This window comes from Muntiacus reevesi, chromosome 1 (genome assembly GCF_963930625.1).
Source record: "Muntiacus reevesi chromosome 1, mMunRee1.1, whole genome shotgun sequence".
NCBI classification, from domain to species: Eukaryota; Metazoa; Chordata; class Mammalia; order Artiodactyla; family Cervidae; genus Muntiacus; species Muntiacus reevesi.
Genome location: NC_089249.1, coordinates 151,062,900 through 151,085,020, shown reverse-complemented (window position 1 = coordinate 151,085,020; position 22,121 = coordinate 151,062,900). Strand labels below are relative to the sequence as shown.

The window sequence follows — 22,121 nt, the reverse complement described above, 5'->3', positions numbered from 1 at the left end:
CATGTCCATTGAATTGGTGATGCCATCCAACCATCTCATCCTCTGTCGTCCCCTTCTCCTCCTGCCCTCAATCTTTCCCAGCATCAGGGTCTTTTCAAATGAATCAACTCTTCGAATCAGGTGGCCAAAGTATTGGAGTTTCAGCTTCAACATCAGTCCTTCCAATGAACACCCAGGACTGATCTCCTTTAGGATGGACTGGTCGGATCTCCTTGCAGTCCAAGGGACTCTCAAGCGTCTTCTCCAATATCACAGTTCAAAAGCATCAATTCTTCAGCATTCAGCTTTCTTTATATTCCAACTCTCACATCCATACATGACCACTGGAAAAACCATAGCCTTGATTAGACAGACCTTTGCTGACAAAGTAATGTCTCTGCTTTTTTTTTTTTTTTTTATGTCTCTGCTTTTTAATATGCTGTCTAGGTTGGTCATAACTTTCCTTCCAAGGAGTAAGCATCTTTTAAATTCATGGCTGCAGTCACCATCCACAGTGATTTTGGAGCCCAGAAAAATAAAGTCAGCCACTGTTTCTCCACTGTTTCCCCATCTATTTGCCATGAAGTGATGGGACTGGATGCCATGATCTTAGTTTTCTGAATGTTGATCTTTAAGCCAACTTTTTCATTCTCCTCTTTCACTTTCATCAAGAGGCTCTTTAGTTCTTCTTCACTTTCTGCCATAGGGTAGTGTCATCTGCATATCTGAGGTTATTGATATTTCTCCCGGCAATCTTGATTCCAGCTTGTGCTTCTTCCAGCCCAGCGTTTCTCATGATGTACTCTGCAGTGATTGTCTAAATATGGAAGTGAGGGTCAGGGTGGGGTGAGAGTGAAGGATTACCAAGGATTACCAAGGGGCACAAGGACTCTTGAGGGTGATGGGCATGTTCACGGTGGACATGAAATTATGTGATAGTTTCATGGGTATATATGTGTGCCAAAATTTATGAAAGTGTACATTTTAAATATGTATAGCTTACTGTTTGTCAATCATATTTCAATAAACCTGTTTGTTTTTTTTTTTTAAATAACTCACTGAGGGACTTCCCTTGATAGTCCAGTTGTTAAGAATCCACCTTGCAATACAGCAGACACAGGTTTGTTCCCTGGTCAGGGAACTAAGTTCTCACAAGCCATGAAGCAACTAAGTCTGTATGCCTCAACTGCTGAGACTCGTGCCACAAGCAGAGAGTCCATGAGCCACAGTGAAAGATCCTCCCTGCCACAGCTGACCCAACGAAGCCAAAGAAAATTAAAAAACTCACTGAACTATACACTTAAGATCTGCGTATTTCACTAAATGTAAATATAACTATAAATGTGTGTTGTGTGTGTGTGTGTGTGTGTGTGTGTTTTGTTTTTTAAATAACTTAAAAAAAAAAAGAGAAATCACTTTTTTTGGAAGAGAAATCGCTCTTTTTAGAAGAGAAATCACTTCTGCCTGGCCTGGAGTTGCTGGGTGGCCCTCAGAATCCCAGAGATGGCTACCAGGCAGTGCCAGTTTGGGCTGGTCCCCTCCCTCTCTACTTCTCCAGGAAGCAGTGTCTTCCTACCAGAAATCTGGCTGGACTCTGAGCTCCTTACTACCTCTGATGTTTGTGGCTCGGTGAATCTAAGGATGAATGGAGAGCCCCAGGCAAACAGTGATGGCAGAAGGTTAAACCAGGTCAGGTTTCCAGTCCAGACCCTGTGGTGAAGCCTGAGCCATTTTAAATTCCATTCATCTATCCCTGCATATTTGCACAGAGGAGAACCTGTTGTACTTAACGTACTGATCATGGAGCTGGGGCCAGGGAGGCTGGGACATGGCAAATATTGACGCTGGCTGCCTGAATTCTCTCTGCAGGTTGTGGCATTAAATCCCCTGCTCTGCTGATGTGAACCAAGTGAGGGGCCTGGCTGATCACCGTGGGTTCTGCGTCTTCCTGGACTAGCTTATGGAATGCTGTTTGGAAGGTTGCTACAGCACCTGCTTCTTTCTGAAAAGAAGAACCAATAAAGCAGAAAAGAACAAACACCATTCTTATGCCAGCACCAGCCACCTCCTGTTGACAGGCTGCCTCCCCCGGCGTAGGCTCCAGCTTTCTCTTCTAGGGAGTCCTGGCTAAGAAAGAGTGAGCCATCAAGGAGTGGGGGTAGAAGGCTCTGGGCTTGGGCCCATCAAGGTTTGATCCTGGCACCACCTTTTAAAAACTGTGTGGTCTTAGCCCAGCAACTTCATCTGTCTTAGCCGCTGTGAAGTACGAATACCAAGCCAGGTTCCTTTATAAGGATAAAATAAAATGAGGTACAAGAGCTAACACATAGAAGTTTACAATAGTACTTGGCATGTACTAAATGCTCACCAAATATTGCTAATATTTGTAGACAGGGACTGTTGCCTGCCATTCCAGTAAACAAAGAATGGTGCCCACTACACATACCACTTTTGTAAAGATCAAGCCATTAGCCCTTGCAGCCTCCCACCAATGGTGCACCATGAGGGGAATCCAGAATGGAGAAAACCAGGAAATACTCTCTGCTTTGGATACTGGTCCGAGATAGTTACAATGCATATGTAAAGAATGATTTCAGTGAACCCAGAGTCTTGTATCTTTCCATGAATAGAAAAGTGCCAAAATCATTCATTTGAGATGTCTGTTCTTTGTGATTAGCGGTAATCTTTTGATGTTCAACTACATGTGTGTGTTTGTCTTCCCAGCAAGAAAGAAAAGCAAACCTGTATATCCTGGCTCCTCCCTTGTCTCTTTGGAGTGGTTCCTCAGACCTGTCTGGGAGGCTGTCTCCTGGACTATAGTTTTCAGTAAGGTCCCTGAGTAAAACTTAACTTACAACTTTTAGTTGTTTATTTTCCTTCTGTCTACATACTCATTAAAGGCCCTGCCCTTTCTTCTGCTGGAAGTTTACTGTTTCCCAGGGGAATTCACCTTTTGGCTTTCCCTCTCCCCTTCCTGCCTGCAAAGTAGTCTGGTCATGACATCCGTTTACAAAGGAAAGCCTTCTGAGGAGAGCCTCTCTTCCAGAAACAGGAAGCAAATGTGTTTTTTGTCTGCTGAAAACCTCTGCCAGCACCCTGCATGTTCAGGGTCAAGTTCACCCCTCCTGCTCAGAATCCAAGACTCTTCTTTATACTCCAGCCCTGAGGGACTGCTTCTCATGCCCATAGGCTCCCTCCTTGCACTGGCACCCTGCAGCTCTTCAGCCTGGTCTGCCCTGTCTCTGGCTCCTCCATGGCCCTGCTCAGGAGTCTCTGCCACTGGAAGCTTCCCAGACCTCCTGAAACTTAGCATGAAACAGCCAACTGCCATAGCTAAGTGTCCAGACTCCTGGTGTTGTCAAACCCAAGTCCACGTGCCCAAGGCACAGGAAGGCCAGATGAATGGAAGTATCAGAATTTAGAGCAAAGAAAGGTTTATTGCATGGCCAAGCAAGAACAGGCAGCTCCGGCTCAAAAGACCCGAACTCCCCAATGGCTTTCAGGGGAGCATTTTGTTTTTACAGGGGAGCATTTTTAAAGGCGACATTTGGGGATGGGCTCCAGGATTCCTGATTTTCTTTTCACTGGTTGGTTGAGAAGTAACAGTGTGGTGTTTCAGGAACCTTAACCATCCACTCTCTGGTTCCGAACAGCCTGGGGGTCTAGTGCTTGTGCTCAGCCTGTGGTCACCAGCCTCCATCTGACTTTGGGGGTCTTAGTTGCTACAGAACAACTCGAAGATAGGCATCAGATTGCTATGTTTATTCCTTGAGGAGGAAGTAGGACTCTGTTTTATCCCTGAACTATTATTACTTTTCTTTCTTAACTTTTCTTGTTTTCTCGTTATTTTTCTTGTTTAACTGCTGTTCCTTTGTTTCTATATTCTTCCCATCCCTAGTTATTAATAGTAATTGCTTGAGTCTGCTCTTTGTAACTCGGGAAAGACCTAAGAGACCAAGTGAGAAATGAGGGGGTGAGGCACGGAAAGGCTTTCGTTCTGGGAGACCGCGCAGGATTCTCAGTTTCCCTGCCTCTGGGCTCACCAGTCATGCGCCTTCAACAAGTTGCCTGGCCTCTCTAAACCTTGCATAAACACTGTTCCACCCTCGGAGCCTTGTTGGAGGATGAGAGGTGAAGTTCTTCCTAGCACGGTGCCTGGTTAGTAGTGAGCACTCAGGAAGTGTCAACCGTGTGCGCCTAGAAAGCTGGCTTTTCATCTTCCCCTGCTACTGACATGCTGAATGGACTCAGGCAAGTTGGTCTTAGCTTTGGTTTCTTCATCCTATAAACTGAAACATCTTAACCCCACGGGCCAGTTAGGGAACGGTTGACTGAAACCATCCACCTTGGCCAGACACAATGATAACTTGCTCATGTGTTGTCTCACAACAGGAGGTCTCATCAGTAAGGACCCTGAGTCAGACCAAATATGGGCCAAACACAACCCCTAAATTAACCCGATTACCACCATACAGCTGGAACCATGTGGCAGAGCAGTTCTCCTGGGTTCCCTATTGCTCTCCATCCTGGGGCCCCTTCACAATAAAGTTTTTTGCTATGTCAGCTTGTGTGTCTTCTCGGACAACTCATTTCTGAGTGTTAGGCAAGAACCCACTTTCAGGCCCTGAGAAGGGGCCCCCTTCCTGTAAAGGCCCATGGATGGGCTTGATTGGGAGAGGAGGGTAAAATTATGTGCAACTGAGAGCCTCTGAGCATTTTTCTGAGAAACCGCAGCCCGCTGAAGAAGCTCAAGACTGAATGAGCACTGAGGTCTCCTCATCTTCTCTCCCACAGGGGCCAAACTTTGCACCGCCAGCCCCTGGCGGGAACGGGGCCTCTGCGGCAACTGAAACACCGAGGCTGACTGGTATTGAAACAGGAGGGAAGGAGTCAGCGCACAACCTTTAAAAGAATGGCAAAGCCCTTGAGGACACAACATAGACTGATTAGAACCGTTAGGTCCAATTTGGCAGACGATTTGACTTCCAGTGGATCTCACTGTTCACTGACATTAGCATGTACTGATTGACATACCCACAGGCGCCATGACAGTTCCCAGGTTAACCATAAAGGGCCAAAAGGTGGATGGTGGGCCAATTCCTGGAAAGCTCCCCTTTCCCAAAATAGTTGGAATAATCCTCCCATTCATTAGCCTATGAAATGACCCATCCCATAAAAACTAACCACCCAGTGTTTCAGGTCCTTCACCTTCCGAGATGGCCCGTGCTCTGTGTGTGGAGTGTGTTTCTCCCGGGGCCATTCTCACCTTTTGAGATGGACCGCATTCTGTCTGTAGAATATGTATCTCTCTAAAGAAGTCCACTTCTTACCTATCCCTGAATTCTTTCTGCAAAGAGACCTAAAGAACCTGAGCTTCGTTAAGTCCTGAGACCAGGCATTTGACCTCAATTAAAAGACAGTGGGTTCAAGTCCTAACCTGGGTTTTGGCTGAGTGTGAGCCCTAATCTAAGTTGTGTGGTTTCAGCGGGAGCTAGCATAGGCTTCTGTTCCCATGGGCTCTCCCCAACAACCTTGTTTTCAACTCTAATGCTCCGGGTATCAGGAACATGTTGGCCTGTGAATCCTGGGAATGAACTGCTGGACCTTTTCTTGTTCCCCGTGTTATTCTTAGCTGCTCAGTTGTGTCTGACTCTTTGCTACCCCATGGTTTATAGCCCGCCTGGCACTCTGTCCAAGTAATTTTTCATTTTTTCCTCCTCAGGGGTCAGTCAGTTCCTCTGGATCAGTCTTCGGAACCGAGGATGCCCCGAGCATGCTGGTTGTGCCCCATTTGTGCTGCCCTTGGAGAGAAACTCAGCCAAACGTGCCAGAACCCAGGGCTGGGCCTCACTTGGGTGGGATCTCTGAGGCGTCCTGTTCCATGAGCTGGCCCTCAGGTCATCTGAGTCAGAAACGTGGTTACATCCTGGCTCTCCAAGTCCCGTCCTTGGTGCCCTCAGCCCAGCACTTCCCGCTGTCCCACCCATCCTTCCAGTGTGAGATGCCTCCTCCGTGACACCTTCTTCTCCTCGGGTGCTGGGGTCCAGGTCTGTTCACCTCTGGCTGCCTGGCACTGGGCTTTGCACAAAACAGGCACACAGAGACTGTTCAGTGAGCAAATGAATTGACTCAGGTGGCAATAAAGAAACTGGAGCTCATCTGTCTCTCAGATGCCCATTTTTAATTCAAAACTCACAGAAGACTGATACATGCTGCTGCTGCTGCTGCTGCTAAGTCGCTTCAGTCGTGTCTGACTGTTTGCAACCCCATACATGGCAGCCCACCAGGCTCCCCTGTTCCTGGGATTCTCCAGGCAAGAACACTGGAGTGGGTTGCCATTTCCTTCTCCAATGCAGGAAAGTGAAAGTGAAGTCTCTCAGTCGTGCCTGACTCATAGCAACCCCATGGACTATAACCCACCAGGCTCCTCTGTCCGTGGGATTTTCCATGCAAGAACTCTGGAGTGGGTTGCCATTGTCTTCTCCAATACAGGAAAGTGAAAAGTGAAAGTGAAGTTGCTCAGTCGTGCCCGACTCATAGCAACCTCATAGACTGCAGCCCACCAGGCTCCTCCATCCAGTGGATTTTCCAGGCAAGAACACTGGAATGGGTTGCCATTGTCTTCTCTGAGACTGATACATAGAATTGATTATATTAATTTCTAACAGGGATATGTAGGTCTCCAACAACAAGAACCCTCTTATTAGCCAGATTCCAAGTCCATGTTTCAGAATAAGGGTGGGACACTTTCTGACCCTCAAGCTACATTTTTAAACCCAGAGACTCTGCCTTTACCCCGGCCAAGATAGGGTCACATTGGTAGCAAAAACGACTTTGGGTTGGGACACCATGGACCGTGTTTGAGTCCCACTTCTGAGCCCGACTTTGCTGTAAGATCCTGGGGGCCACAGTTTCCTCATCTGTTTAATGGATATATCCATCCATGCCTGCCTGGGTGTTGTAAAGCTGGAATATATGCCAAGAAACAGCTGGTTCACTCAGACTTTGGGACTGAAATACAATCCCTACTTGAAGGAACCTGGGCTGTTTGGTTGGGCAGTGGTCTTGGGGTGAGGGTGGAAGTGGTTCAGAGGAGAGGAGATGGAAAGGGTTGAGGAGGGGCTCCTCAAGCTGTTCTTCCTACAGCTCAGAGCCTCCTGGGGTGGTTTCCTTGTGGTAGGATGACAAGTACCCTGTCTCATGTACATCTCATGTGATCCATCAGTGGGCCCCACTAGGAGTATTGAGCTGAGAAAAACACTGAGGCTATATCCAAACCTAGCAACATGTGCCTTAGGTAGCAAAGCGGCAGGAAGTGGCATATATATTATATATGTGCCATCCAGAAGGGCTAAACTTCTCAGCTTGGTGTTCAAGCCCCAAACTTATTTTCTCCAAGGAGTGACAAGGTCAGTATCTACAAGCCTGTCTTGGAACAAAGGAACAGATTTCCTCTGTGTGTCGCCAGAGGCAGGCCTCAAATCATGGAGGCAGATTTCCCTCATCTTTGTTAGGAGTTGCCTAACATGGTAATGAGCCCCCCATCCCTGGAAGAATTCAAGCAGAGGTTGAAAAACTTGAAAGCAGGAGAGGCAATTCCTATTCAGAGACAATGGTGTGTAGATTCCTCTATGTAATCTCAAAGACTCCTTTCTGCTCTTGGATTCATAACACATGTGAAGGGTTATCAATACCATTCCAGCCAGCATCCCACTCTGGCCTGGGTGACTCAGTCAAGGGCCAGGACAGGAGTACTCATCGGACCAGTCGGAACAATGCTGCACATGATCCCGGCAGAGGCTCCTGGGGATACAGCTGCAGTATTTGAAGACAGTCGAGGGGCAGAGCCACCACCCAGGGCCGCAGGGCGGGCAGGTAGTCACTGGGAAGACAGAAGAACAACTGGAATGCCCCATGCACCAGGACACTCCTTAGCCCTGCAACTGGCCATAGCCCCCACAGCCCCACTCTGTCTGACACAGGTTGACTGTATTCCTTATTTCCTGCAGAAGAGAGGATCTAGACTCCCCAGCTCAGCTCAGAGCCTCCTGGGGTGGCTTCCTTGTGGCAGGGTGACAGGTACCCTGTCTCATGTTCATCTCATGTGATCCATCAGTAGGCCCCACTAGGATTATTGAGCTGGGAAAAACACTGAGGCTGTATTCAAGCCTAGCAGTATCTGCCTTAGGTACCAAAGCAGCAGGAAGTGGCATATATACCATATATGTGCCATCCAGAAGGGCTAAACTTCTGTGTGACTTTACGTGTGACCTCAACAAAGTCTCTCACCCTGTCTGAGCCTCAGTTTCCTCATCTGCTCAAGGTTGTTACTAAGAAAGATAGGCCAAGTGCCAGGCCCACGGTCAGTGTTCAAATATTATTGGGTGCATGTCATCTCCCATCCTCCTCTCTCACCCTAAATTTGGTCCCACCAGCCCACTTATGACTCCCTGAGGGAACCTTGCAGGCTTCCCTCCTTTACCCTGGACCCTGGGTCTCCAGCATCCCCTGCTTCACACCCAGCCTCTGCCTGGTGAAACCCTGTCTGTTTTTTAAGGCCTGCTTGATTACAGCCTCTTCTAAGAGATCTCCCTTGATGATTTCTTCTCCCCTTCCCCCCAACAAAAACCTCTCCAGGACTCCTGGCACTACCTTTGGTCACTAGCATGATGTAAGTCCTGGGGATAGGACATATGTTTGACCCCTGGCTGTCTCCCAGCAGGACCTGGCACCAGGCCAGCCCCCAACAGTGCTCAGAACATATTTGTGGGTTGAATGCCAGGGAGGAGATTGGGAGCAAACTCTGGGGCAGTGAAAGAACTCAAATCTTAGAGTTGGGAGACCTGGGTTTATACCCAAGTTCCCTCTTTATCACTCATTTTACTAAGTCGCTTCTCCCCTCTGGCCTCCGTTTACCTACATATAAATTGGGGCCAGTGATTCCTGCCCTGCTTTTCCTCACAGGATTGTTGGGTGGTGCAGAGGAGATGAGGGAAGCCCAGGTTCAAACCCCAGTTGGGCCATGCATGTACTCTTATTGTGACTGTCCTCTGGGCTCCCTGGCTTCCTCATTTGAGACCTTGAAACTAAGTTTCCCACCACAGAAGAATAACCCTCCAGAAGGAACCACTTGTAGTGGTAATGAACACCATGCCACTTGAGGCATTTAGGCAGAAGTGGAAAACTTCTTCCTAGAATGCGAATAGGGGACGCAGGGGGAACCTCAGAGATTCTCTGGCTACCTTCTGCCCTCCGGCCGCTGCCTGGCCAATTGCCCAGCCCGGCCTGTGCCCAGACCCCCACCTGGGCTCAGTTCATCTGAGCAGTCCCCACAGTTGTTGATCCCATCACACATTTGGTCTGAGTAGATCCAGGAAGCAGGGTCTCCACAGTGAGCCACGAGAAAGCCAGGGAGGCTCTGGGGCACAGCTCCTGCAGAGGGAGAGAGGAGGCAGGAGCAAGTCCACATTTGGCTGCAGTTCAGGTACATTCAGGCTGGTACACTCAGGCTGCAGGTGTCTCATGGCTAAATGGAGGGGGATTGTCCTGACCACCGTGGCAACTGATAAACCCGGGGTCCCTGAGCATCCAGGAAGGGCACAAGGAGAAGATTTCCTGGGGAGGAGGTCAGTCAAGGGGAGATGAGGGTTCTTGCCCTGTTTATCCAACTGGATGCCCAGAGCTGCTTCTCCCTTCCTCACTCCTACTCAGCTCTTGCTCCTTCCCATCCACACGATGTCTTACTCTGCTCCTCCCTCCAGAAATGTCCTTCTCGACACCTGTCCAAAACCATCCCACCTGCAAGTCCAGATTCAAGTTCCTTCACCTCCAGGAAGCTTCCTCCAACTGGAACACAACAAAAATAAATGTGGGGTTTCCCTGGTGGCTAACCGGTAAAGAAATCACCTGCCAATGCAGGAGACACGGATTCAATCCCTGATCTGGGAAGATTTTACCTCCAATGGAGCAACTATGCCTGTGAGCCACAACTATTGAGCCGGTGCTCTAGAGTCCGAGAGCCACAGCTACTGAGCCCATGTGCTGCAACTACTGAAGCCCCTGCACTTAGAATCCGTGCTCCACAACAAGAGAAACCACTGCAATGAAAAGTCCGAGCACTGCAACTAGAGAGTAGCTTCTGCTCTTTGCAACTAGAGGAAAGCCATACCAGCAATGAAGACCCAACACAGCCATAAAGAAATAAAATAAATGATTTTAAAAAAGAATAAATGTGAAGTCTTGCACTTGGGTCCTGGAATTCAGGGGATGTGCGTTCACATGTTTTGTGAGAGGGAATCATAGAACCCTTCTTGAAAGTGGGTTCTGTGTTAGACGGCAGTGTGACAGGGCTACCAAAAATTAACACTAACTCGAGCCACATCCCTAGAGATATAACCCAGACTTAGGAGGGGAAAAGTCTTTGTTCCCTGGACTGGCCAGAGCCAGCCGGAAGTGTCACGGATGCCTCTGAAGCTAGTCCAGGGAGAGGGACATGGCAGTTGGTTTGTGTTCTGTGGATGCTGGTGGAGTGGGAAAGACCAATCACAACGGGGTGACTGGGAGTTCAAAGGATAGTTCAGGGAAGAGGAGACTCATGTGGGACAACAAAGCAATCTCCAATCCACGCAGTGCCACCATCACGGGAAACAGATTGACATGTGGTTTTTGGAGGGTAGGGGTTGATGAGAGGTTAGAGTTGGAACCAGTCAAGGGCGCTATTGGGAGGTAGCCCTAAACTCTGTACAAGGGAGACATCCCCATGGGAAAGCCAGAGTGATAGGAGCAGCTGCCTCAAGTTGTAGTGAACTCCTATCCTGGGAGTGTGTACGCAGAGGATGGATGGCAGAGGGGATTGGGGCATGAGATGGAAAATGGGCTAGATGAATTTAAGATCTCTTCTGGTCTTGAGGGCTCATGATGCAATGACCCTCCCCTCATAAGCTACCCCACCCCACCCACTCTAACTCACCAATCTCTTTTCCTCCTCTGTGGCAACTGCCATGCTCCTCTCTCTTGAGAACTGTCAGGTCTAAGGTCTGGAATTAGACCTTCTCATTCATTCCTTGGTTGATTCACTAATTTCATCATTTATTCAACACATCATTCCAGATATTTCTCTGTGCAGAGCCCAGTGCCAGGCCCTGGGCCCCAAGATCAAGCAGACTAGGTTTGCCTCAGAGGAGTTCACAGTCTGATGGGGTTGGCAAACATGCCAAATGAGATTGACAATCAAGGTGACTGGGGCTGGGACACAGGTAAGCACAGGGGCCATGACAACCCAGTAAAGGGAACGTCATCTAGTTTGGGGGTCAGAGAAGGCTTCTTAGAGGAGGTAACGCTTGAACTCTGCCGTGAGGAGAGTTCATAACTTTGCATAAAGTTTCTCCAGGCCCAGAATGGAGACATTCCCTCGTGTGGGCATATGTGTGTGCGTGTGACGGGGACAGAGTGGGAGAAGCAAAGGCATAGAAGCACGCAAGGGTGCCTGGTACGTTCAGGGTGGTCGAGCTTCAGTCTGGCTGCAGGGAGAGCTGGAGTTGGGGGCAATTCCCGAGGGGCCCTGGCATAGGTACTCACGGCACAAGGCCTCCTCCTCGTCCTCACCATGGGCACAGGTGCGGACGCCGTCACAGACCCTGCTGGCCGGGATGCAGCTGCTCCGGTCGTTGCACAGGAAGCCCGTCCTGTTCATCTGCGTCACGCAGGCCTGGGCCCCTGGGTGGGCAGGGCGAGCCCCGGAAGGGTCAAGGGTGGTGTTCACAAGGGCATCACCAAGTTCTTCCCCTTGAGCCCCACCTGAGCTGGAGCGAGGGGCTGGGGCCACGGGGAGGACACTGAACTCGGCACTGAAGATGGTGTGCACGCCCCAGTTCAACCGCTGTGTGACTGCGCTGGCTGTGTGACTATGGGTGGGTGGCCTGACCTCTCTGCACCTCAGGTTCCTGGTCTGCAAAGGGGGGAGCATGACACACACCCCGTGGGGCTGCTGGGGAGATGACATAAAAGCCTCTCTGTGAGTAACCCTAGAGAGAGTGCAGAGAAAATCATGGTTCCCATGTCTATTGAACAACCACCTCACGAGAAGCTCCCCAGGACAGGCCGAGGGTCAGTGACACGGTTTTCACGGCAGGGCTCCTGGTGCAGGTGAGGGTGTCAGAGGCAACATCCTAGGGCCAGCTAGCGACCATTATGCCACAGTCCTTATGTCTGGGACAGCTTGACAGGCTGCAAACATCTTCACATTTTTATTCTATTGTTTCCCTGAATCCTTGTGCAACGTGTCATCATTAGCCTCATTTTATAGATAAGAAAAGTAAGACTTGGTGAGGTTCAAGAGGCCTGGCCACACAGCTAATAACCAGGCTGCTGCCTCTCTCTTTCCTGAGGTCGGGCTGCCTCTGCAGTGCCCAGGAGTGATGGGGACCATCTGGGTGTCTGTCCCTTGGAGAGTCTTCCCTCTGTCCCACTGCGTGGAGCACCCAGCCCTGGGGCTGCTCCAAAGAATTAGGGGAGAGAAACTGACAGGGGGGCTGGGAGGTCCGACTTTGCGGGCTATGCACGCAGACACACATGTGTGCAGGTTGGAGGTGGGGGCGAGTTTATGTGGGTTGCAGCTCATCTCCTGGAACGGCCTCAGCTAGTGTGAGGGGGCTGGCTCTCAGAGACACATTGTAACACACACACAACTGCTCACAGACATACACACTTGGACACACTTGCGCAAACACAGACATGCACACACAAGGGCAAACACACACACAGATATGTTCCTGCACATACAAGCATGTGCATACACACAGATGCTTGCACACATGTACACACAGACACACAGGTGTGTGCATGGAGGCAACTCTGCATGTGTTCCCATCTACCCGCAGTGTCCATGCCCAGGCACGAGGGTGCCGTGGATTCTACCGCTACTCTCACTGTGTCCCCTTAGCCCCTCCTGCTAGGCAACAGGCATCTCTCAGAAATGTAGGTCTGGTGACATTCCATCCCCGGCTTAATTCCTTCCCATGGTTCTCCAGATGGTGACCTCCTTCCCCAGTGCAGCCTTCAAGACACTGGGCCCTGGGCCCCTGGCCCTACCTGCTGCCCTGTCCATCGAGTCCACTGACCTTCTCCTCATATTTCCTCCCACCCCAAGGGCTCCACACATGCTGTTCCCTGTGCCTAGATGCTTTTCCTGCCACCCCCTCCACCAACCGGTCCTGCTTTCCCTTCATGCTTCAGTGCTTTTAACTTCTCAAGGTGCCCATCCTGACCCCTGGACTGGCCAGAGCCTTGCTCCAGACTCAAAGCCTGCCTTAAAGTGCTTATTGGTTAACCTCCGTGTCACTCTGCAAACTGTTAGCTCCATGAGGTCACGTTTGGTGTTGTTGCTCACTGCTGAAGCCTGCCTGGCCTCAGGGCTGCATTGGACAGATCTCTGTCCTTTGTGGTGGAGACAGACACACAGAAGGACAACACCACTCTGGGTGATCAGGCCTGGGGGAGAAGAATTGTGAGAGTAATGGGAGCTGAAACAAGGCTCCTAAACAGGGCAGGCAGGGGAAAGCTTCCTGGAGGAGGTGGCATCATAGCTGGGTCCACTTCAATAGCTCAGGCTACAGATGTGCAGATGGAAGCTCAGAGATGTGCGCATGTCAGGGTCAGTGTGTATCTGTACATGCACCCTAAGGAACTGTTCAAAAGTCACTTTGTCGAGAAGCCAGGCAGGATCAGTTTCCCCCATCGCTCTGTGCTCCCTCTACCCTCCCAACAAGTCTGACCCACTCTCTCTTGCCCACCCTGACCTGGCGTGCGAGATGGGGGTCCAAGGATGGCGACCAGGGCGATCAGAGCTGCAAGAGTTGTCAGCAGGAGTATCAGGAAGGCTGAGAGGCAGGCCCCTCGGCGTGAGTAGCAGCAAGGGCTGCAGTCCGCTGTGTGGGGTGGGAAACCAGTAATGGAGCAGCCAGTGCCGGGGCCCAGGGATCCCCCACCCTGAACCCTACAAGTGATCCCTCTTCACTGGGGTGCTGGGGTAGGACAGGCTTCCCTGGAAGAGGGCGTTCCCAAGCCTACTGAGATGCTCTCGGCTCTGCCTGTGGACTCACCCGGCCAAACGTCTGGCCCTGGCCTACATCCAGGTGAGTGGCAGTCGGGACAAGGGTCCCAGGTCTCTGCTCCACCCCCTAACCCTCATGTCCTTCTATGAGTCTGTCTCCTCAGGAGAGAGGGAAGGAGACATGTACACCTACTTACTGAGTTCCTGCCACAGGGCAGAAACCAAAGCAGGCCCTTCATAGCCATTATTTTCATTATTCAAAACTACCTTTATTTACAGATGAGGAAACCGAAGCTCAGAGAAGGAAAAGTCCAGGCCCCCTTGTGTGGAGCTGTTATGTCAGTCCACATCTATCTGCTGCCAAAACTGGTGCTCTTTCCACGATGTCAACTGATTGTTCATTCTGGAACCTGCCAGGATGCTGGTTGGAATCCCATCTCCGCCACTTTTCAGCTGGGCCACACTGAAAAACCATTTTACTTCTCTGTGCCTATTTTCCCCATGTGGGAAATGGGGCTCTAACGCTTACATTAGAGTTGTTGAGAGGATTAAGCTAGGTACTGGATTAGAACAGGGCTTGGTACGTAGTAAATACTATAAAGGTTCTAGCTACTATTTGTCTTTATTGAGCATCTACTATGTGCCAATCTGGAAATGACAGTGACGTCTTTAACTGATTTTGCTCCTGAATTTTTTCTGGCTTGTGAAATAATGAAAGAAAATCATATTGGGGACCTACTAAGTTCCCTGGTGGCTCAGATGGTAAAGAATCTGCCTACAACATGGGAGACCCAGGTTCAATCCCTGGGTTAGGAAGATCCCCTGGAGAACGAAATGGCAACCCACTCCAGTATTCCGGCCTGGAGGATCCTGGGAGGCTACAGTCCATGGGGCTGCAAAGGGTTGAACATGACTGAGCAACTCACACTAGGTGCCCTGCTCTGTAGAGGACGTAAAAGCAATCACAGCTCTGATCCTTGCCCTCCAAAAGCTTGTAGTTCACTTAGAAGACAAGGTCTGAACATGTAAAAAGGAGAGCGTGAGCACTCCTCTGTCCCCCCGGGACTATTATCTGAGGGAAGGGGCAGGAGCATGTGTCTCCAGAGGTCAGCCCAGCAGCAGGCACACAATAGGTGCTTTGTGAATGTTCTGACCTAGAGATTCAGGGAAGAACCCAGTTCAGGTCAGTTCAGGTCACTTCCATACGGTCCACTGACATTTTCAGAGCAGCCTGCTCTGTGCTGGTCCATCAGTCAGACCTGTACTTGTACCCCAGCAGCTCACACAGCCAGGTGACCAGTGTGGTGAAGGAGGTGTCCTGGGTGCGTAAAGGGGGATGGCATTTCTACGGGTGGGTGAGGGGAAGGTGCAAGGAGAAGGCAGTCCAGGTAGAGGGTGCAGGAGGGTAGAGGTCCCGATGGCATGTGGGGGACAGCAAGTGTGGCTGAAGCCCGGGGTGGGTGTACCTTGGGAAGGGAGACATAGAAGGAGGTGCAGCATAAATCTGAAGCTCACATTCCCTGCAGCCTTGGTTGGTGGCTCCCTTGTAAACTCGGGTAACCAGGGAGACAGCGAGAAGGCTGGCAAGGAGAAGCGTCCTGGTCGGTCGGCCAAGCAGCTGCTTCTCAAATATTTGCGCAGCACAGGCTGGGCAGGAGGGGTCACAGGAGCGTCTCGGGGTCCACGGCCAGGTGAAGGTTGCACTTCAAAGCCTGAAAGCCCTTAAGTGCTGATCCCCCTGGGGACAGATGGGAAAAGGAGGCCATTTTCCCACACCAGGCCCTTCATGGAGCAGGCTTGAAATAAATGAGCACCAGCGTGGAGCAAAAAGATTCTGGGGCTCTGCGAGCCAAGGGACCCTAATTCGAACTTGAACCCTCCCTCACGCCCCCCATCTGTGCGGGATCCCAGTTTGGCTGAACCACCCGACCTCACCTCACCTCAGCTGCCTCGTCTGCTATTGCACCTAAGAGGAGACCCCCTCGGAGCTGACCATTGGGTGTAGAAGAGGCCCCATGGTGCTGGGCACACAATAGGGCCTTGATCCTTGATAGTTATTAGCAGTAGCTACCTCTCTGGGTCTGTCCCCTCAGTGGTCAAATGAGTGTCAAGATTGGACATATAGCAGGTGCTCAATAAAAGTGTTCTTTTCTTCTTTATTCCACAGAAGTAAAGCATACTGTCCTGGTCACTTGGTGAGCCAGCAGCCGAGAGCAGGTACTCAATAAACGTGAGACCCCTTCCACCTCATCCCTCGGAGGTAGAGAGACCCACCCGGGTCACCCTTTGAGTCAGGGTCTGGACTCTACAGCTCTTTCCTCTGTGGGTTGTGAGGGGCACTGTACGTCTGTGAGGCGGGCAGCTCACAGCTCGTGCTCACATGTGCATGTGCATTTAGCAAATGGCCGTCAGTACGGATGGCCAGGACCCTGGGAATGGATGACATCAACAACGGGGCAGAGGTCTGAGAGACAGAGGGAGCCTTAGGGAGCTGCTTTTGTGTCTCCATGGCAACAGCCCAGCATCAAGGGAGTCCCATGTGGGGGAGGGGCTGGCCCCAGGCCCTCCAGCCTTTACCTTCCCCTCCAGGGAGGGCTTTGCTTCCAGCAGCAGCATTGCCATTGGCATCCCCCTGCCCAAGAGAACAGAATGTGGGGTGGGCTGAGGTGAGGGGAGGTCCAGCCTCAGGGAGCTAGACTGAAAACTTTTTCAGAAGCGTCACCAAGAACCTTGGGGAGAAACCCTGGCCCTCCACTCGGATGGCCCACACTCCTGTCTCTTTCACGTTCCCACACCTTTGCCTGTACTATGCCCTTTGCCTGGAAAGCCTTTTCCTCCACTGCCCATTTGGCAAACATTCACCCTTCAAACCAGCTCGGGGGTACCCCCTTGGAGAAGCTCCCACAGGTGACCCCCTTAATGTCGATTGTTCCATCCCCTGGCCTCCTGGCCCTTCCCAGCTCCCACCACCTGAACCATGTACCTGGTTCACCTGTTGTGTCTCCCTACAACCTGGTAGAGAGCCTCCGGGGCGGCAGGGGACCCAAGTCACCTCAGTGTCTCCCCTCTTTACTGCCCACCCTTAGCCCGGGACCTGCACCCCCACCCCAGGTCAGGAGCCATCTCAGGGCAGCTCTTACCTGGGGCAAGATCTTGTTCATGTCTCTGGCTCCCAGCTCCAGTCTCCGGGCCCTAGGCAGTGCAGAAAACTCGGCAGGTTCCTGGCCTGTCACCAGGGGCAGCCAGGAGGAGGGATGAAAGGAGGCCTCTCCTGGCCGCACCCTACCTGTGGGCAGGCTCCTCCCAGGCTGCCTCCCAAGAAGAGGAAAGGGCAGGAGGGCCCTGCTCCGGCCTGGCCTCTTCCCACTCTGCAGGCTGACAGCCACGCTCCAACGCCAGAATTCTCTATGTTACAGAAGAGCCTGTGGTTCAGAGAGTGAGGAACTGCCCTTGAATCACATGGTGTGGGGTTGAGAGGGAAGTTGAACCCAGAAATTTTTCAGTGTGTGATTTTTCTCCACATCAGTGATGAGATGGAGGATCTCAGGTGTCCCCCAGCTGCATGAAGATCCAGGCAGAAAGACCCAGAATTAAGGTTCCAGTGGCTAAAGAGCAGGGGTCACGTTTTCACTGATGTTTGTCCAATGAAATACATAATCTATGTGGAAAGGATATGTATTTTCCACTAAAATGATAGGTCCCTTAACCTGAGTTTCAGCTTTCTCATTTGTCTCTCTAAACTTCTCTCCCCCTCATTCCTGAAGAAAGGTGGTGTCCCCGTAGACGGATCTCTTTGTCCTCCCCACTCAACACCCAACACTGTACCAGACCCACTCAGTCCACTTGCTCTAATGTCTCCCTTCTTCCCCCTCTCTTTCCCTGAAAAACAAAATTTAAAAACGTAAGAAAATACAAAAAACTTGGAGAATAATGTAACAAATAAACAAATAATGTAACAAACAAATATTTGTGTGCTTAGTTTGTGTGTTCAGTCGTGTTTGACTCTTTGCCACCACATGGACTCAAGCCCGCCAGCCTCCCCTGTCCATGGAATTCTCCAGGCAAGAATACTGGAGTGGGTTGCCATGCCCTCCTTCAGATGATCTTCCTGGCCCAGGGATCAAACCCGGGTTTCTCGCATTGCAGGCAGATTCTTGACGATCTGTGCCACCGGGGAAGCCCACCATCCAGAGGTAAGAAATGTTGAAATTTAGTCATCTTTCCATCAAGTATAGCAAAACTTTCAGTCAGTCAGTTCAGTCACTCAGTCGTGTCTGACTCTTTGCAACTCCATGAACCACAGCACACCAGGCCTCCCTGTCCATCATCAACTCCCAGAGTCCACCCAAACCCATGTCCATCGAGTCGGTGATGCCATCCAACCATCTCATCCTCTGTTGTCCCCTTCTCCTCCTGTCCCCAATCCTTCCTGGCATTAGGGTCTTTTCCAATGAATCAGCTCTTCGCATCAGGTGGCCAAAGTATTGGAGTTTCAGCTTTAACATCAGTCCTTCCAATGAACACCCAGGACTGATCTCCTTTAGGATGGACTGATTGGATCTCAGTCCAAGGGATTCTCAAGAGTCTTCTCCAACACCACAGGTAGTCCTCTTCTTTTACCCAGTTGTATTATTCCTTCCCTCCCTCCCCAGAGCCAACCAGTTTCCTGAACAGGCCGTGTATGCTTCCAGTGGCTAGGTTTTATGCACTCTCTAGAAATATACATACACATACATCTAGAATCACACTGCTGCTGCTGCTGCTACTGCTAAGTCGCTTCAGTCGTGTCCAACTCTGTGCGACCCCATAGACAGCAGCCCACCAGGCTCCGCCATCCCTGGGATTTTCCAGGCAAGAACACTGAAGTGGGTTGGCATTGCCTTCTCCAGAATCACACTGCAGGGGCCCCCCAACTTCATCAGATATTACCCAACCACTTTTCCAGGAGGCTGTACTGGTTTGCACCCCCATTAGCATTGACGAGAGTTTCTGTCTCCTCAGTGTTGAAAGTGTCAGACTTTCTGACATCCATCTTCCTCTGGTGGGTGTGAAATGGTATCTCACTTTGGTTTAGTTTGCATTTCTCTAGTAACTCCTATGGCCACCACTAATTGCTAACATTTATTGACCACTTGTTTTGTCACATGCTGCACTGTATGTGTTATGTATGTTAACCCACTTAGTCCTCCCAACTACAAATGATGGAGACTATTACTATCTCCATTTCGTAGATGAGGAAATTGAGGCACAGAAACATTGTTACTCGCCCAAGGTTCACAGTTAAAAGGAGACATAGCTGCATTATAGACATGGGTGGCTGAAAATTTCACACAGTACCTCTACCTATCCCCTCACTTCTCAAAAATATGGTCCTCGGACCAGCAGGACCTCATCATCTGTGAGAGATGGAATTTCATCCAGGCCCACCAAGCCAGAACCCTGCATTTTAACAAGAACTTTAGGAGGTTCAAATGCATATTCAATTTGAAAAGCCCTGCCTCAGCCCATGCTGTTATGTTGCCCTCTTAAAATGTATTGGTCGTGTGGATTTCTTCCCTGGTGAAAGGCTTTTTCCTATCTGTTGTCCATTTTTCTATAGGTGGCTTATCTTTTTCTTATTGACTTATGGGTTTCTTTATGCTAAATTTGAATATTTTGTGGCATGGATCAAACACATCTCTCCCAGTAGTAGCTTGTCACTTGCTTAGGGTGATTTCTGCTGGCTCCATCCACCTTTCTAAATCCATCTTTCTTGTCCAGAACTAGGCAATAATCTCATTCCATGAAGCCTTCTCCAACCCTCCCCCCCTCTTCAGATTTGCCTTTCCTTATACTCCTTAAAGTCTAGGGCTCTATCTGACCTTGGTTACAGCTAGTGGAGATCCTCTGCCCATAAGATCAGCAAAACTCAGCTTGTCAGACAAACCTGGGTTTTTATTCTGATTCTGCCAAATTAATACCTACCTAATTTAAGGCGGCAGCCTCTCTGTTTCCTTATCTGAAGAATGGAGATAAGAATACTTACCTCAGAATTTTGTGGTTAGAACAAATTAAGTGCACATATGTGAAAGTGTTCTGCACCCTGGGAGAGTACAATATTGTTTCTGAATGGCTTGGTTTGTTTATAATTACAAAGAGATCTGCTTGAGCGGGGGGACTACTTTGTAGTCCAGGGTGCAGCTCAGGGTTGGTCAATAGTAAGTGGGCAACACACTAGATTGACCCAGGCACCTGTCACATCGACTTCCAGACCTGCCTAGAGGTGAGGCTCAGTCCCTGCTTCAGCATCTATCACTGTGCCTTCCGTAACTCTGAGAGTCCTGGCTGGATGCCTTTCCTCACTGAAGCTCTGTTTCCTCAATTCTAACATGGAGATGTTAAACCCCATCCTGCTTTCCCAGAAGGATGCTGTAAAGACACATTTAAAGGTGACAGTGAGAGTACTCTAAAGGGCTTTGCAAAAGTCACGGGGAATCAATATACAAACTTCTTCATGAAATATCTAAGTAGACACTTTTACAAGACAGCATTATAATATTTCTCAGTGCAGATGAACCAAATTTTATTTGGCACATACATACTTAAGCATTATGAAATTTTCAGATGTGAGGTTCCAATGACTGCATGATGGTATCTCTTGAGGTAACATTTTCAAGAGATGTTGTTGAAACCTTTCATTTCTAATCAGTTGCTGATTTCTTTCCACCCAAGCCTTCAATTATTGCTACAATATTGCAAAACAAGTCAAGTATACAAAACATGTAATAGTAAAATAAGCCCAAATCATTTAGAAGTGAACAAATAAAAATATTATACTCTCAAAATAACAAAGTAAAATTACTCAACCCCTAAACCAGTAACTTGGAAGAGAAAAAAAGTTAAATATTTTCACGAACTTCTAACTGAAATATAGCATATCCTTTAATTATGAACACAGTCAACGATTGATAGTACTGTGAGTAGTTCTTGTGACTTTATCACCAATAGAAATCAGACATTTACATATTATAATTATTGCAGAGATTTCAAAATAAAATTTGAAATTGCTTTGAAATTCCAGTAGTTTTAGAACCACCACTAGGCCTTATTTTATGTGCTAATAAAGAAGTACATATATACATAATCGAAAAATTTTGAAAATAATTGTATTTTAATATGATTAAATTTTTTTTAAATCAGTTTTCTTTGCAACCCTTTATGCTTGGTTTTATGCATGTGAAAACATTATTCTGAGGAAGAGTCAGTCCATAGACTTCACCAGATTATCCAAAAGGTCCATGGCATGAAAAAGGTCAAGAACACCTGCTCTAAACAGATAATTCATTAACATCACAGGAAGAGAATACTTAATAGTGAAATGTGTAAAGTTGACTTCAACAATTATACATTTCAGAGAAGGTATACAAATAACACTTCAGAATTTAATTATTGCAAAGAGTCAGAAAACCTACACTAACTGTACAATCTAGCTTCTCACAGAAGGCTGCGTTTCCCACTAACTCAATCTTTTGTCTCTACATTCTGTAGGGTAAGGGAGTTAGAGAAGGCGAGGTTCAGAAAAAGAACGAGACTGGCACTTTACAGGAACAGATCACCTTTAATGAGGTGAGAAGGGGCAGCAGTCAGATTAGCGAGCAGCTGCACTCACCTAAGAGAAGAGTAAGTATATATAGGCATATATGTGGACATATACTGTCTTAAGGGGGCCTGTTCTTCTCCAAGGTTGTTCGGAGTAGTTCTCTCTTCAATGTCTGGGGTAAGGAATTCTGGAGATCGACCAGAGGCTGGACCGGCTGGGAGCTGGGTGTAATCAACTTTAAAGTCCATTTTTCTTCCTTTGGGTGAGAGAGTTTTTTGTTTTGTATAGAATGGTGGGGAGGACCGGGAAGGGAGTTTTAACTCCAGGCTATTTTGAGCCAGGCAACTTTCCTTCACATACCTCCACCCTTAGACTCTAGTCTAGAAGTAGAAAGAAAGATAAAAAAGGTAGCTTCTACTGATGATACTCAAATGCAAACATAACCTACTCTGCAACTGGTAACGTGGAGGCAAGGGCTCAGGAACACCCTGGGTTAGTAGAAGCTGGGCTGGC

The 22,121-nt window shown here is 49.1% G+C and overlaps 1 protein-coding gene across 3 annotated transcripts; it reads right to left on the bottom strand.

Annotated features, from left to right (window-relative positions):
* Window positions 1–7,712: 7,712 nt before the first annotated feature.
* Window positions 7,713–17,190, bottom strand: LDLRAD1 (low density lipoprotein receptor class A domain containing 1). Of its 3 annotated transcripts, XM_065928984.1 has the most exons (6): window positions 17,170–17,190; window positions 16,607–16,661; window positions 13,776–13,904; window positions 11,557–11,694; window positions 9,283–9,411; window positions 7,713–7,861 (listed from the first exon to the last, which is right to left on the bottom strand). In XM_065928984.1, the coding sequence occupies exons 1-6, from the start codon at window positions 17,188–17,190 to the stop codon at window positions 7,713–7,715; spliced, it is 621 nt and encodes a 206-aa protein (XP_065785056.1). The 3 variants fall into 3 exon arrangements, with proteins under 3 accessions (XP_065785056.1, XP_065785060.1, XP_065785063.1); XM_065928988.1 differs by lacking the exon at window positions 13,776–13,904; XM_065928991.1 differs by lacking the exons at window positions 11,557–11,694; window positions 13,776–13,904.
* Between the last annotated feature and the right edge of the window lie 4,931 nt (window positions 17,191–22,121).

Bases quoted from the DNA above. Each gene is read 5' to 3' on its own strand.
- LDLRAD1 (XM_065928984.1), bottom strand. From the start codon at position 17,190: ATGAACAAGATCTTGCCCCAG. The intron at 13,905-16,606 runs GTAAAGGCTGGA...CACCCCACACAG, and splicing joins AGCCCTCCCTGGAGGGGAAG to CGGACTGCAGCCCTTGCTGC. The intron at 11,695-13,775 runs GTCAGGGTGGGC...CTGCCCACCCAG, and splicing joins ACCCCCATCTCGCACGCCAG to GGGCCCAGGCCTGCGTGACG.